Below are 16324 nucleotides of genomic sequence, written 5' to 3'. Positions count from 1 at the left end.
TTTCTTGTAAAATAAAGTAGGAAATTCACCCATTTTGTTGTTACTGATGTGTAGCCCTGAACTTAGAGTTGATTTTTATGAGGTGACATGCAGATTTAATACTCAAGCTGTAACGGTTCCATATGACACAACGTGAAGTCCATTGCTTCTAGTATAGACAGAGTGCTAGTTTCAACAAAATAATTTATTTCCAAAGAGCAATCCACGTTTTCTATGATATGGGGCCCATTAAGTATTAAAACTACTTTGAAAGTGTTTTTTAAAATGCATTTTCACCTGCTGTTTCTGTTGTTGTATCATATTCTGAATGTGTGTGTGTAGGTAATGAGTTGGGCGAGAGAAACCCCTCCTGACCCCCGGAAGCCTCTGGACACGTACTATGACCCCGCGTCCGGTCGTCTGTGCGTCTACGAGCTGCAGCAAGGGGAAGGTGTGTGTGTGGAAGATCTCAGTAACCCTCACAATCTGCCAGTCATACACACACCTGACATGCAGCGTGGACTTGACCTCTTCACCCCATGGCTCTCGTCCAATCACAAACAGCCGTTCCTGCTGGTGGGACCAGTGGGATGTGGGAAAGGGTATGACACACTTAATCACACTTACACACATCAAAGTTGTACACTATTTAGAATCGAGTCGAGAATGGTTCTTAAAGGAGCAATATGTAACATTGACATCAAGCGTTTAAAATGGGTACTGCAGTCCAAATTCAGAATATTGGAGAGAGTTGTCTCCCCCGCCCCCTCCTCCCCAGACTCAAAGCTCACATGGGTTGCCAGGTTAAGGACACGCAACAGGAACAAGCAAACTGACAGTGGCAAGCGATGAGCCTTACACTGTAAGTTGATCAGCTAATGTATACGTTTGCAATGTTTTTATTGTTTGCAAATTATAAACCAGCTCATGTGGAGTTTTTTTCCTCTACATTTCCATTAACATCTCTGTCAATGTTAGCTAGATGTATTGCTGGCTTCCATGGCTGCAGTGCACTGTGTTTGTCCGCTAACTTGTTTCAAATCTGGCAAACCTGGGTTTCGAAATACTATTGGGAAATGGGCAGTGGGCGGGATCACACAGGCCAAAACATAAACAGAAATTCCGTCCTGGAACGGACATTTCAAAGTAGAATATACTGGCTGTAGCATTGTTTTCAGAGAAGCCAGTATTTCAAAATTTCCTAAATCTCTGATAACATATTATGATAATTTTATGCTTTAGTACAGTAAATATATTACATATTCCACTTTTAAATTCCAGTTCAACTCATGAATTTGAATATAATTGGATTTGAGGTGGCAAAAGTGTTGTAGTCAAGACCACCTAAACTGAGACCAAGCCAAGACCAGACCAGTGGGAGTCCCACACTGCATGACACACTTACGATGAAATGTGGAACATGCAAACCATAGGCACTCCTCAGATTGATCTGAAAGATCCACATTCTCATAAAAACACCCACAGAAAACAAATTAAGATTCCTCTTCCTCTTTTATTGCTATATATATATATATGTGTGTGTGTGTGTGTGTGTGTGTGTGTGTATATATGTATCAGTGTACCATGAGAAATGTCTTGATAAAATAATCAAAGGCATTGCAGAGGTGAATTTTATGTGTTTTCTATGAGCAAACAAATACAAACAAACACTAAGGAGCTGAAATCAACTTAACCATATTTATTCAACACTACTTTTCCAAGTTTTACCATCCATCTAAAACAATAAAATTTTTGTGCAAGCGTCACATCAGCTTTTCTGGATGACTGTTCCCCTAGAAACCACATAGCTAAATCTAGAAAACAGAACAAAGAATGCCGAACATAAGCAAAGTAGCCAATTTAAAATGTAAATTTTTAATATAAGTGGAGGCACATTACTGACATTAGCTAAATTTGATGTAACGTAACTTTTTATATACATTAGCTACATAGCTTTATGTGACCTGTCTCGTTATTGTTTAACACAAGCAAAAACATAACTTGGGAACAACAATTTGTGACTACATGCCCCGTCCCCTCAATCTCTCACAAAGTTAACACTGCGTTAGCTACATCCCTCAATATATGTTGAGCAATTCAAGCAAGCAACTGAAACTAGTGACCTAAAAAATAGTAAATGCATAGGTAGCTAATATGTATAGCTAATCAAGGGCGGGGTTACAGTGTGAAGAATTTACATGTTTCCATTGATCATGGTATAATTATTGGGGGGGGGGGGGGGATTTGTACTTGCTTGTTTTGATTATTGGGGGGATTACCTTACCTCCCCCTATCCCCCTTGGAATCTGGAATCGCATCTCGGTGAAATCGGTGTTAAAAATTTCCGCACGACTTTCCAAGTTGTAATTATGATTTCAAGTGCCGTTCCATTGCACTTCTCCCAGTAGTAAGTTGGAAAATCCGACTTTCCCAGTTGAATGCAGCAAGAGGCAGATTGCTAATGTTTGCTAGCTAGCTTTGCTACCATCCCTTACACTTAGCTTACCTTTCTTTATGCTTCCTTTCTAAGTGCCGATAAATGTTTGACTTGGTCCCAGCCATCTCGGTAGTACATACTGCTGTGTGTTTTCTTTTGAACACTTTTTAGATGAACTCTTTGTGGTTTAGGTCAGTGTTTCCAAACATTTTTCTGCCACGGCACACTTTTTATGATTAAAAAATCCCATGGAGGGTGGCCTGGGTAGCTCAAGACACTGACTATCACACCTGGAGTCGCAAGTTTGAATCCAGCGCGTGCTGAGTGACTCCAGTCAGGCTTCCTAAGCAACCAAATTGGCCCGGTTGCTAGGGAGGGTAGAGTCACGTTGGGGTAACCTCCTCATGGTCACTATAATGTGGTTCTCACTCTCGGTGGGGCGCGTGGTGATTTGTGCGTGTATGCCGCGGAGAATAGCGTGAAGCCTCCACACGCATTACATCTCCGTGGTAACGCGCTCAACAAGCCACGTGATAAGATGCGCGGATTGATGGGCTCAGACGCAGAGGCAACTGAGATTCATCCTCCACCACCCGGATTGATGAGAGTCACTACGCCACCATGAGGACTTAGAGCACATTGGGAATTGGGCATTCCAAATTGGGGAGAAAATGGGAGAAAAAAACAATCCCATGGCACACCACTATCCCACACAAACATCGTCGTTAGTTTTCCTTTTCAAGAACTTGTCCATGTTTTCTGTCCATGTCTTAGTAGCGTGAACTCGTAATGTTTGAAATTCGGCTATACAAAAAATGCAAGAAACATCGGTACGCTGTATAATGAGGTCACAGATGCCAAGAGCACTAACTGGATAATGGAAAACCAACAAATGTGTGTCTTTTCCAGTTTCTAGATTTGTTCTTGCAAATTAATTCTTGCAACGGCACAGCAAATAAATTTTTTTATTATTATTTATTTATTTACTGTATTTTCCGGAAATAAAGTCGCTCCTGACTATAAGTCGCACCGGGTCAAAATCGCGTTGTTGATAGAGAGAAAAAAAACACATAAGTCACACTGACAGAGGTTGGATCTGGCAGGCACTTGGACCCGAGAGCAGCTGCCCGGCCTCCATTCACTGGTTCAGATGTCAGACGCGCTCCGTGAAGATTACAGTTCCTCAGAATCTACACATCGTATCACATATACACCTGTACACCTGTACAATACACTTGTATTCTGTTCATTCATTCGGTTCACTGTCTGAATGTTTTTACTACAAGTGTGATGATGAAGCATCATTTTGTGGGCATGTGAGGAGTTGCTTTTGACAGTGGACTAGAGTTTGTTAGAACAATAATATTATGATGGACAAAATATTTAAACTGGTTGCATAAAATATTTCGTAATGGAAAATATGCTGAATTGGCAACTTTAAAACTCTTGTACCGTGGGTGGCAAACAGGATGCAGAAATGTATTTGAATGTAGGAAAGTACAATTAAAATGTATGACTTTCTTTCATCTGCAGAACACAAACGAAGATTTTTAGAAGAATATCTCAGCTCTGTAGGTCCATAAAATGCAAGTGAATGGTGGTCAGAACTTTCAAGCTCCAAAAGCACATAAAGGCAGCATAAAAGTAATCCATATGACTCCAAAAGAGATATGATAGGTATGGGTGTGAAACAGATCAATATTAAAGTCCTTTTTTACTATAAATCTCCACTTTCACTTTCACATTCTTCTTTTTTTGTTTTTTGGCAATTCGCATTGTTCGTGCATATCGTCACCTACTGAGCAGGGAGGGGAATTTATAGTGAAAATGGACTTAAATATTGATCTGTTTCTCACCCACACCTATCATATCACTTCTGAAGACATGGATTTAACCACTGGATTTGTATGGATTACTTTTATGCTTCCTTTATGTGCTTTTTGAGCTTGAAAGTTTTGGACCCTGCTGACTTGCATTGTATGGACCTACAGAGCTGAAATATTCTTATAAAAATCTTCATTTGTGTTCTGCAGAAGAAAGCAAGTCTTACACGTCTGGCATGGCATGAGGGTGAGTAAATGATGAGAGAATTTGTATTTTTGGTTGAACTATCCCTTTAAGTAATAAGCCACAAGAAGCTGTGCATTGTATTGATTTTACCATGGTAAAGGGGTGTTGAGCACAACATGAAGTGAAGAACTAACTGCATCTAAGTAGAGTTTTAAATAATACATTTCATTTATCAGTATAAATTACCCATGAACATGCTGTCATACCCACAACATATAACACATGATATTAGTAATAAATGTTTCAAATATCACCTATATACATTTGTAGTGAGTAATATAGTTAACTTGTAAGTTATACAGTATATATATTTCATTTTTTGGATCAGATATAATTTCCCAAAATGCTCTAGTCAATATTTATTTTTATTTGACTTTAGAGAAATATTTAAAACAAAAATATATTCTTCATTTCAGGTAACAAATAAACATTATTAGACAAAATTAATTTTCTAATTATTTAGATTTTGTCACAAAACTTGTTTGACTAACGATATTTCTCTGTTGTGTGACTGTGTTGAATTTCTTTGAGTTGCAATCAAATCAAAGTTCATCAAATCTTGATATTATTAAAATTCAAATACTAATTCAGCATAATGTGGTGCGTGTCCAATTCATTTAGAGATTTAATTTAGATTTTTTCCTGACCCAGAGAAACAGACACACACTTACAGACACAAACGTGCACATACAGCACAAAAATATTTTCAGATTAATTCTCACATCTTTGTGTGTGTGTTTTTGTGTTAGTATGCTCCTGCGCTGTGCGTTCTCTCAGCTTCGCTCCACTCAGGTCGCTGTGATTCACTGTAGCGCTCAGACATCATCGCGTCACGTCCTTCAGAAACTCACACACACGTGTTTGGTGATCAGCTCAAACACGGGCCGCGTGTACCGACCCAAAGACTGTGAGAGACTGGTGCTCTACCTCAAAGACATCAACCTACCCAAACCAGACAAGTGGGGCACCAGCAACCTCATTGCCTTCTTACAACAGGTCAGAACACATGTAGAGAACACTTCGGTACTTTGTACTGCAAAAAATAAATAAAAAATCTCCAATCATATGACCCCTTTACATGTCTTTCGCAGGTCTTGACGTATCAGGGCTTCTATGATGAGAATCTGGAGTGGGTGGGGCTTGAGAACATACAAATTGTGGCCTCCATGTCAGCAGGGGGCGCTGTAGGACGACACCCACTCACATCGCGCTTTACCTCCATCGTACGCATCTGCACCATTGAGTGAGTACCACATACACAGTCATTTCTATGAATCAATTCATTCTAACAGTTCATGTCAATGAAAACATTTTAATTGGTTCTTTTACATCATCACGTGTTCATGTTTTAAAAACTTTGTAATAAATGAATTGTTATTTATTATTGTAGGGCTTTTTAATCGAATTAATTACATGGTATGCCGATTAATTAATAGAATTCTTTGCAATTAATCACACAACTAAATATTTGCTTAAAAAGCCCCTTAAATAATAGTAATTCAATATATAATGATTAAATAATTATAAATAGTTGCATGTAAATTATAAATAAAAAAAATTATATATATATATATATATATATATATATATATATATATATATATATATATATATATATATATATATATATATATATATATATATATATATATATATATGTATATATATATATAATAATAATAATAAAAATGCAGATAAATAAAATGCATTACATTATTTAGGCACACAAGCATTAAATAAGACAAAACAAAAAGTGGCTTTAGAATGCAAAATATTGTTTATTTCCTTATTATTGAACATAAGCCTATCATTGGCAGTTCACAGCAATCCATTTAGCAATTTAATTCATCATTCAGTCCGAGATTTATTATAAGGGCTTGTTTAAGGATGTGTCAATGTACACCTGCGACAGACGGACACTTTTGGAGCGTCTTGGTTGCGTCGCGTCATGAATGTACCGTTTTTAGGTCGCTGTGTCAAGTTAAACGAAGTTTGAAACTTAGAAAAACACGTCTCTGCGTTCAGATTTGTGCTCCATCAAACGGTGTTTTGAATGCAAGAACGTGTTCTCATCTTGTGCTGTCTGCCCTCGGAAAGTGTGGTTTGTTCTCTGTATAAGCTGTGCATTGCCTATACAGCTAGTTTCACTTACTGCCCCCTAGAGAAAACAGGTGGTACTCCAAGCTTGAATTGCTCAGATTGGAGATTTATTGAATTTATTGAAATTTTATTATAAGGGTGTTCCTTCAACGTCAGGAACTTTTAGCACTGTGGATTTCTAGAAAGTAAAGTCTTGTTAAAACCTTTTTTACACTCTGACTTAGGGCTGAACGATTAATCAAAATAAAATAGAAATTGCGATATGACCCAGTGCGATTATTAAACCGTGAGGGCTGCCTTTTATTTAAATAAATAAATAGTCTGAACTCTATGTCCTGTGCTTTAGGGCTGCAACTAACAATTATTTTGATAATCGACTAATCTAACGATTATATGAACGATTAATCGGCTATCCAGTCGATTATTGCAACGATTAATTACCTCTTAAACAACTATTCAGCGTGTGCCTCAAGTTAAGAGGTTGTATTAAACAAGTGCTTACTAAAAATATAGAAAAGAGGATGAAAGTATCTTTAAAAAAATACCTCTAAATGACCTTCACTCAAGTACAGAAAAAAATGCTTGAGGATTTTTATTAAAGTGTTATTCTGGTTTAGTTTAGCTCAATCGACAGCATTTGTGGCATAATGTTGATTACCACAAAAATGTATTTCGACTTGTCCTTTTTCTTTAAAAAAAGCAAAAACAGGGGTTACAGTCACTTTTTCCCTCTCATTTTCATTGAGATTAATGTTCATGCCACATGTGGTCATCACTGTTTCATATTGACTTATCCTTTATAGTTATCCAGACAGAGAGCAGCTGCAGACCATCTATAGTGCGTACCTGAAACCCGTGCTACAGAGGACTCTGGGTAATGATCCCACCTGGAGCTCTGCAGGGAAGATCTACCAGCTCGCCAGCTCATTGGTGCAGGTCTACGATCAGGTCAGATCTGATTCATTCTTTAAATGGAAAATGGATTGTGATTGTTTGTCAGATGGTCTGTATTGTAAATGTGATATGATGTATGTCTGTATTTCAGGTGAAGGCTAAGTTCTCAGTAGATGATCACAGTCATTATCTGTTCACTCCATGTATGCTCACACAGTGGGTCCTGAATCTGCTCCGATACGACCTGACCGCAGGTAAACACAATATTATTAATAGCAATAATTAAATCTAGTTAAAGTATGGAGGGTATTGTATTGAGCCTGGAACATTTCTTTAATGGTATAGCAGACTTATTTGCTAAAACTAGTCCCATACCTAACAGCACAATGTCAGACACAATGTAATAAGGTTAGTCATTATTTAGGAACTGCACTATTAGGGGCTGTTCACACCAAACACATTTTTAATTTTTCTATGTTAACAAATGCTAGACGGATGTGTACCATTGTTTTAGTCTTTTGCAGGAGTTTTAAAAACATTTCATTCCGCTATGTCTGCCTTTTTAACAGGTTTTGTAATGGTTCCTTATTTTTTTTAGAATTAAAAAATAAGAACATACTTTATTGTCCTGGTAAAGGAAAATTGTTTTTAGCATTCAATACACACCAAGGATATAAACTAATATACACATACAGGTGCATCTCAATAAATTAGAATGTCGTGGAAAAGTTCATTTATTTCAGTAATTCAACTCAAATTGTGAAACTCGTGTATTAAATCAATTCAATGCACACAGACTGAAGTAGTTTAAGTCTTTGGTTCTTTTAATTGTGATGATTTTGGCTCACATTTAACAAAAACCCACCAATTCACTCTCTCAAAAAATTAGAATATGGTGACATGCCAATCAGCTAATCAACTCAAAACACCTGCAAAGGTTTCCTGAGCCTTCAAAATGGTCTCTCAGTTTGGTTCACTAGGCTACACAATCATGGGGAAGACTGCTGATCTGACAGTTGTCCAGAAGACAATCATTGACACCCTTCACAAGGAGGGTAAGCCACAAACATTCATTGCCAAAGAAGCTGGCTGTTCACAGAGTGCTGTATCCAAGCATGTTAACAAAGTTGAGTGGAAGGAAAAAGTGTGGAAGAAAAAGATGCACAACCAACTGAGAGAACCGCAGCCTTATGAGAATTGTCAAGCAAAATCGATTCAAGAATTTGGGTGAACTTCACAAGGAATGGACTGAGGCTGGGGTCAAGGCATCAAGAGCCACCACACACAGACGTGTCAAGGAATTTGGCTACAGTTGTCGTATTCCTCTTGTTAAGCCACTCCTGAACCACAGACAACGTCAGAGGCGTCTTACCTGGGCTAAGGAGAAGAAGAACTGGACTGTTGCCCACTGGCCCAAAGTCCTCTTTTCAGATGAGAGCAAGTTTTGTATTTCATTTGGAAACCAAGGTCCTAGAGTCTGGAGGAAGGGTGGAGAAGCTCATAGCCCAAGTTGCTTGAAGTCCAGTGTTAAGTTTCCACAGTCTGTGATGATTTGGGGTGCAATGTCATCTGCTGGTGTTGGTCCATTGTGTTTTTTGAGAACCAGAGTCACTGCACCCGTTTACCAAGAAATTTTGGAGCACTTCATGCTTCCTTCTGCTGACCAGCTTTTTAAAGATGCTGATTTCATTTTCCAGCAGGATTTGGCACCTGCCCACACTGCCAAAAGCACCAAAAGTTGGTTAAATGACCATGGTGTTGGTGTGCTTGACTGGCCAGCAAACTCACCAGACCTGAACCCCATAGAGAATCTATGGGGTATTGTCAAGAGGAAAATGAGAAACAAGAGACCAAAAAATGCAGATGAGCTGAAGGCCACTGTCAAAGAAACCTGGGCTTCCATACCACCTCAGCAGTGCCACAAACTGATCACCTCCATGCCACGCCGAATTGAGGCAGTAATTAAAGCAAAAGGAGCCCCTACCAAGTATTGAGTACATATACAGTAAATGAACATACTTTCCAGAAGGCCAACAATTCACTAAAAATTTTTTTTTTATTGGTCTTATGATGTATTCTAATTTTTTGAGATAGTGAATTGGTGGGTTTTTGTTAAATGTGAGCCAAAATCATCACAATTAAAAGAACCAAAGACTTAAACTACTTCAGTCTGTGTGCATTGAATTTATTTAATACACGAGTTTCACAATTTGAGTTGAATTACTAAAATAAATGAACTTTTCCACGACATTCTAATTTATTGAGATGCACCTGTAAAACAACCATGGAATGACAATAACAGAATAGAATAAAATAACACAATATAAATACATAGTAAAAAACAGCTTTAAGTGTTGAAAATGTTATATGCATAGGTACATTACTGAATACAATATAAATACGTAATTATTATGAGCTTACAGAATACAGATGTCTATTGGAGGTCCCCAGCATTATATTATGCATGACATGTTTTCTGCGTGTGTTTGTGTGCATGCAGGTAAATCTGCTATAGATTCAGTTTTAGAGGTGGTGGCGTATGAAGCTCGCCGTCTGTTCAGGGACCGAATTGTGTCCTCTAAAGATCTCAATGTGTTTGATAACATCCTGTCATCCGTTATCAGAGGAGACTGGGGCTCAGACGCCCTTGATAACATGACAGGTAACACACACACCAATATACATGTGAATTTAAAGTCTGGTTAGTTGGATAATTTATATAACAAAGAATTGTTACATAATTATTGTAATTTGTTTTTTTTTGTGTGTGTGATATATCACAGATGCATACTTTGTGACGTGGGGTGCGTCTCATGAGGGGCGGTCCCCTGGTCAGCCCCTCCCACCACATGGCAAACCGCTCGGACGTCTAAACGCCAGTGACCTGAGTGAGATTATACACAAGGTCAGACAGGAGTGTTAAAACCAATCATTGTTTCAGGAAAAGTAAAACATTTAAGATGCATTTTCAAAACATCACTATTACTATTGCTCATACTTAAGATTAGTAATTTAAACAAACTCCTAACCCTAAGTATTAAATTTGTTGTTTTGCATGTTACCTTAAATCATGCAGCTTGTAACAGAGTGGTGTGCTATTTTTTTCCAAATGATCGGACTGACAATTTTATTTACAAAGTTAAGTTTCTGATTGACTTGATCAACTTTATTAAAGGGTACACATTGATATTAAGAGTGATTCTCATGAAACCTGTCAAGGAAATGTCCTGGTCACACTTTAAGGATAGTTCACTCAAAAATGGAAATTCTCTGATAATTTACTCACCCTCATGCCATCTTAGATGTATATGACTTTCTTTTCTACAAAACACTTTTGAAGATTTGTAGAAAAAGATCCAGGCTCAGCAGGTCCTTAGAATGGGAGTGGATGGTGATTAGATATTTGTAGGTCTAAAAAGCACAGATAGTCAGCATAAAAGTAATCCTTCCTATCTCCAGCGGTGACATTAATGTCTTCTAAAGATAATAGATCACTTTGTGTGCAAAAAATAACTATATTTAAGTACTTTTTAACTATATAAGATCGCTTCCAGTCAGGCATTGACGAATGGCCGAATTTACCCGAGTGCTCCCGTGACGTAAGCGTGATGGGGCACTTATTTTCTGCACACAAAGTGAACGATTCACTTTAGAAGACATTAATGTCACCGCTGGAGATAGGAAGGATTACTTTTATGCTGACTATCTGTGCTTTTTAGACCTACAAATATCTAATCACCATCCACTCCCGTTCTAAGGACCTGCTGAGCCTGGATCTTTTTGTTCAAATCTTCAAAAGTGTTTTGCAGAAGAAAGAAAGTCATATACATCTCAGATGGCATGAGGGTGAGTAAATTATCATAGAATTTTTCATGTTTGGGTGAACTATTCCTTTAACCCCAAATTTATAAAGAAAATGAAACCCTGCATTTAGGACCTTTTTTTTATTTATTTTTATTTTTTTTGTATTTTGACACTATTTTCAGGATACGTAACCTCTTAAGCTCTGAGGGTATTTTAAAGATGTCCTGTTTCAGTGGCATACCCAAAATTAAAGGCTTGTTACTCAGGGTCAAGTGTTTGATATTATTTTAAAGAAAACTTTTCACATTTTTAAAGATATAGATTAGGATAAATTCTGAGACTTAAAAAAAAAACTTGAGCCAAAAATGTGTTTTTTTCTTATTTTTCTGATTTTACATATATCTTAGGGTGTAATTAAGGTATATTCGAAAAACTGCTTTTGTTTTGTTCACAATCATGTCACCTGCAACTGAGTAATATTTTGTTGATACGACAAAGCAATCAAAAGTTATAGCATTACAGGAATAATTTATCATAGTGTCCAAAAACGTCTCCAAACAAATAAAACATAATAATTGTGCATAAGAACTAATTATACATGCAAATACAACAGTGATTAAAGGTATGCTCTCTCTCCAAATCATGCAGGCATGAGTAACGAGATCTCATTCAGTTTCATTCTGTGCCATTTGAGTCATCATTAAGTCTGTGGTATGTACTTGGCGCCATCTCCTGGTGGCCATATGTAATTACAGTGAACGATCTTCTCTGCCCATATTTGGATGACTTCCACCTCTGGTTGCAGCAATCTGAATCCTAATATGATAGGTTTAGCGTTCCATGGCTTTGGACAACGTACTACATCATTTTTGAAAAAGTAATCTAATCAAGGAAAGATAACGTGTTTTTAGCCAGATAGTACATTATGTATTGGAAAGTAGAGCTTCTACGCTTTAAAACGATACCTATTTTGTGTTGGTCAAGACTGTAGTTATTCATATTTTTATAATAAATTGTTCTGCCAGACGTTTACTTATACTAGTTCTATTTTTTTCAATGATGATTCTCATTACTGTAACATGGGTAGTAAAAATGATGCCGTTGTACTGTGATTTTTTTTAAATTAAAATCAGTGAAAAATTAAAGGCAGTACTGCTATGATGTATAAATAATTCAAATTTAAATAAAACATTATTTTTTCACATTGTGGTAAACATCACAATGACCCTCGTTTTGCTGTAATAAGAAAAGATAAGGAAAAATGTGTTTAACTGTCACAAAACATGTCTCAATGTAAAAAACCTTAATGGCCCTAAAAATAGGCTCAATTTTCTATACTCAAAATATTTTTTGTTTCATGTGATTTTGGAGTAAAATAGGACCAGGCATTTTCTTAACAGGTTTCATGAGAATCACCCATTAAACATATGAACACATATGCAGGGAAGTTTGTGTGTTTGCATTTAAAAATGCATTTCTTTGCACAGTAGAACTCAATTTCACTGCTTTCTTGTCTCCTGTCCCTTTAGGGAATCGTTCTGTACGGTCGTGATAACCGTGAGCTGGACATCTTGTTGTTTCCGGAGGTTTTAGACTACATGTCTCGAGTGGACCGCGTTCTGAGCTCTCCGGGTGGGTCACTGCTGCTGGCGGGTCGTGGCGGCGTCGGGCGGCGTACGGCTACATACGTGGTCAGCCACATGCATGGAGCGTCTCTCTTCACGCCCAAAATCTCCCGCTCATACTCGCTGAAACACTTCAAAACTGACCTCAAAACTGTGAGTGTCTGACTGTATCTTTACGAGCCAATCAAATGACACTCTTGTTAAACCTTTCTCTTTCTCTGTAGGTGATGCAATTAGCCGGTGTGGACGGGCAGCAGGTTGTTTTATTGTTGGAAGATCATCAGTTTGTTCATCCGTCCTTCTTGGAGATGGTGAACAGTCTGTTGTCTTCAGGTAAGTTCAAATCTAGTACCAACTTTAGACCATTCATGGACCACAAAATGGACAAGAGGGTCATTCTGTAGCTCAAAAAAAAGAGGTCCCCGGCCCTTTTTTTAAAATGTGTTTTTACTCATGAAATGATGAAAGCCAAAACATTAACTGCCATGGATCAAAATGTATTGAGTTATCCATTATTTTGCAGAGGGGGGTCAAAATGACAATTTTCACCTATGATTTTGGCGCAAAACTACAGGTTCAAAAAATGACCTAATAAGGGTGTCGGCGTCATTATTTTATTTTTACACAGAGAAAGGTAGGTCTCAAATTATGGGATTACATTTGTGCAAATTGTTTTTAATGTAACTTTTCAAGAAACTACAAAAAATATGAACTTAGTGTGAATAAAAGCAAGCTGAAACTGGAAAAAATCTATTCAAAAGCTAAATTTACACTTAGTCTTCAAATAAACGGCATACTTTGTTAATGAAATTCTCTGCTTGCGTTCGCTGATCAGGACTTACGAATGCGCTTCTCGTGTTTTCAGGGGACATTCTAAAACTCTTAACGTGAAAAACACTTAACGTGGCTTAATGTACTAAAACAGTGATATTTGAAGAACAAATTAAATATGCATGTTACTGATGATGCATACTATATACAGACAAGCAGATGAGCTCAGAATCTGAACGTAAAGCCCAAAGTTGCACATTAAGTGATTTCCTCCCATAGAAAACCGTTATAAAGAAATCAAGGCTCATCTGCTTGTCTGTATATAGTATGCATCATCAATAACGTGCATACTGAATTTGTTCTTCAAATATCACTGTTTTAGTACATTAAGCCACGTTAAGTGTTTTTCATGTTAAGCGTTTTAGAATGTCCCGTTTTCAGTCACAATTCCAAAGTTTTCATTTTCACTCCCGGAGTTCTGGCACAATACTCTCCTGTGGGCGGAGCTAACAAAGAGGATGCGAGACAATTGCGAGACAGTTTATGCCCCAAAGTTTAATACTTAGGTTTAAGAGTTTTGAAACATCACGTGTGTATTTTTTCATGTGTGTTACAGGTGAGGTTCCAGGTGTGTACTCCACTGAAGAGTTGGAGCCTCTGTTATCATCTCTGAAAGATCAGGCATCACAGGATGGATTTACCGGTCCAGTTCTCAACTATTTCTCCCACCGTGAGTAAACACAAACACACACATGCACGGATGTTTTTCTATATTCGCGGGGACTTGCCATTGGCTATTATTGTTTTGAAACTGAGCTACCATAAACCTGACCCTCACACAATCCTGTCTGCATTTTTTTTACATTTTATTAAGACAGAATTGTTTATTAAGGTGTTTTGCTCATTGCTTTGGTTGTACTATCCTTATGTGGACATTTGATTACACAATGTAGGCAAAACTTGTGTGTGTGTTTGTGTACAGGCGTTCAGCAGAACCTCCATGTGGTTTTAATCATGGACTGCACTAATGAACACTTCACCATTAACTGTGAGAGTAACCCCGCCCTCTACAGGAAGTGCTGCGTACAGTGGATGGAAGGTTGGTCTGACAGCAGTATGAAGAAGGTGAAGAAAGACATAAATCATATTAGAGACAAATAGAGATATTTCATTCATGCAGCAGACAGGAAGTTTTACCTCTCGGTGGTTCTTTAGATCCCAGAGATGCTGCTGTCACGGATGGAAGGAGGGGACGAGAAGAACGGACAGACACAGAAGAAGAAGAAATCTGGTATGAAAGAGCTTGAGCTGATGTGTGTGTGTGTGTGTGTATTTGTTGTTTTGTTTAGCTTGCACAGTTTACACTAAAACTGAAAATCAGCTTTCATTTAAATTTCAAACAACATATAGATGCAAAAAACCTTAATAGATTTATGGATATGCTTAGAAATCAGATTTAGGCTGCCAGTGTGAACACGCTGTGTGTGAATATGGAGTAAAATGATAGTTGGTTTTGAGGTTTGACTGCTTTCTGATTGGTTGTCTTTTAAGCGTCCGTCCATGCAGACCTCTATCGGTCCTTCCTGATGATCCACGAGTCGTGTCGGGAGTTTGGAGCCACACCGAGTCAGTACCTGCGTTTTCTGCATGTGTATCAGTCCATCTACAGCTTGAAACGAAAGGAACTGACCCAGAAACAACAACACCTGCAGGTGACACCTTCATCACTGAATACTGCAGTTCACTGATGTGCCAAGGGTTCATTCGTGTTATAAAAATGGATAGTTCAGACTCCTAAATCTAATTGGATGAGTCACGTTCCAAGCTGTTGAATTTTACATGAATGTGGCAATAGAATGAATTTTTTGTTTTTGTTTCATTGCTTGGCAAATGTAAATAGTGTATATTTAGGCTAATACGGTATAAAGGTATGATCCTAAATGCATGTTTTAATTATTGAACCTGTGTCTTTGATGGGGTTCTTCACTTCATTAGATTAGATTCAACTTTATTGTCATTGTGCACAGGACAGGTACAGAGCCAATGAAATGCAATAGCGTCTAATCAGAGTGCAAATAGTGATATAGGATAAAAATAAATGTGGGTAAAGTGCAAACTGCAAATCAGGTACATATGAAGATAGTGTAAATGATCATAGTAGTGCAGAGACATGGTATGAGGTATGGAGTGGTACAGTAAAATGTGCAAAGATTTCACATATGTACACATACTGTATGTGTATCTATAATTCTGTATATAAGCAAGTAACATATAGTGATACAATATACAGTACTGTGCAAAAGTTTTAGGCACTTGTGAAAGATGTTGCATAGTGAGGATGTTTTCAAAAATAATGCCATAAATAGTCTTCATTTATCACTTAATGTCATACAAAGTCCAATAAACATAAAAAAAAAAAAAGCTAAATCAATATTTGATCTGACCACCTTTGCCTTCATAACAGCACCAATTCTCCTAGATACATCTGGACACAGTTTTTCTTGGTTGTTGGCAGATAGGATGTTCCAAGCTTCTTGGAGAATTCACCACAGTTATGCTGTCTCAGTTGCTTCTGTCTCTTTATGTAATCTCAGACAGACTCGATGTTCAGTGGGGGACTCTGTGGGGGTCATGCCATCTGTTG

General features: G+C 37.6%; 1 protein-coding gene across 1 annotated transcript in view; it reads left to right on the top strand.

The window, feature by feature from the left end:
• The window catches only part of LOC127422577 (cytoplasmic dynein 2 heavy chain 1), a 143621-nt gene that overhangs the window by 61244 nt on the left and 66053 nt on the right, over positions 1 to 16324 (top strand). Inside the window, exons 43-55 of the mRNA XM_051666214.1 lie at positions 322 to 581; positions 5236 to 5482; positions 5578 to 5729; positions 7390 to 7534; positions 7632 to 7734; positions 9981 to 10142; positions 10264 to 10385; positions 12814 to 13062; positions 13134 to 13242; positions 14297 to 14410; positions 14663 to 14805; positions 14896 to 14971; positions 15232 to 15392. Coding sequence (XP_051522174.1) covers positions 322 to 581; positions 5236 to 5482; positions 5578 to 5729; positions 7390 to 7534; positions 7632 to 7734; positions 9981 to 10142; positions 10264 to 10385; positions 12814 to 13062; positions 13134 to 13242; positions 14297 to 14410; positions 14663 to 14805; positions 14896 to 14971; positions 15232 to 15392 — 2043 coding nt within the window. The remainder of the gene's footprint in view (positions 1 to 321; positions 582 to 5235; positions 5483 to 5577; positions 5730 to 7389; positions 7535 to 7631; positions 7735 to 9980; positions 10143 to 10263; positions 10386 to 12813; positions 13063 to 13133; positions 13243 to 14296; positions 14411 to 14662; positions 14806 to 14895; positions 14972 to 15231; positions 15393 to 16324) is intronic.

This window comes from Myxocyprinus asiaticus, chromosome 31 (genome assembly GCF_019703515.2).
Source record: "Myxocyprinus asiaticus isolate MX2 ecotype Aquarium Trade chromosome 31, UBuf_Myxa_2, whole genome shotgun sequence".
Classification (NCBI taxonomy): Eukaryota; Metazoa; Chordata; class Actinopteri; order Cypriniformes; family Catostomidae; genus Myxocyprinus; species Myxocyprinus asiaticus.
The sequence above is the reverse complement of the archived record's forward strand: the minus strand, read 5'-3'. Positions and strand labels throughout refer to the sequence as shown.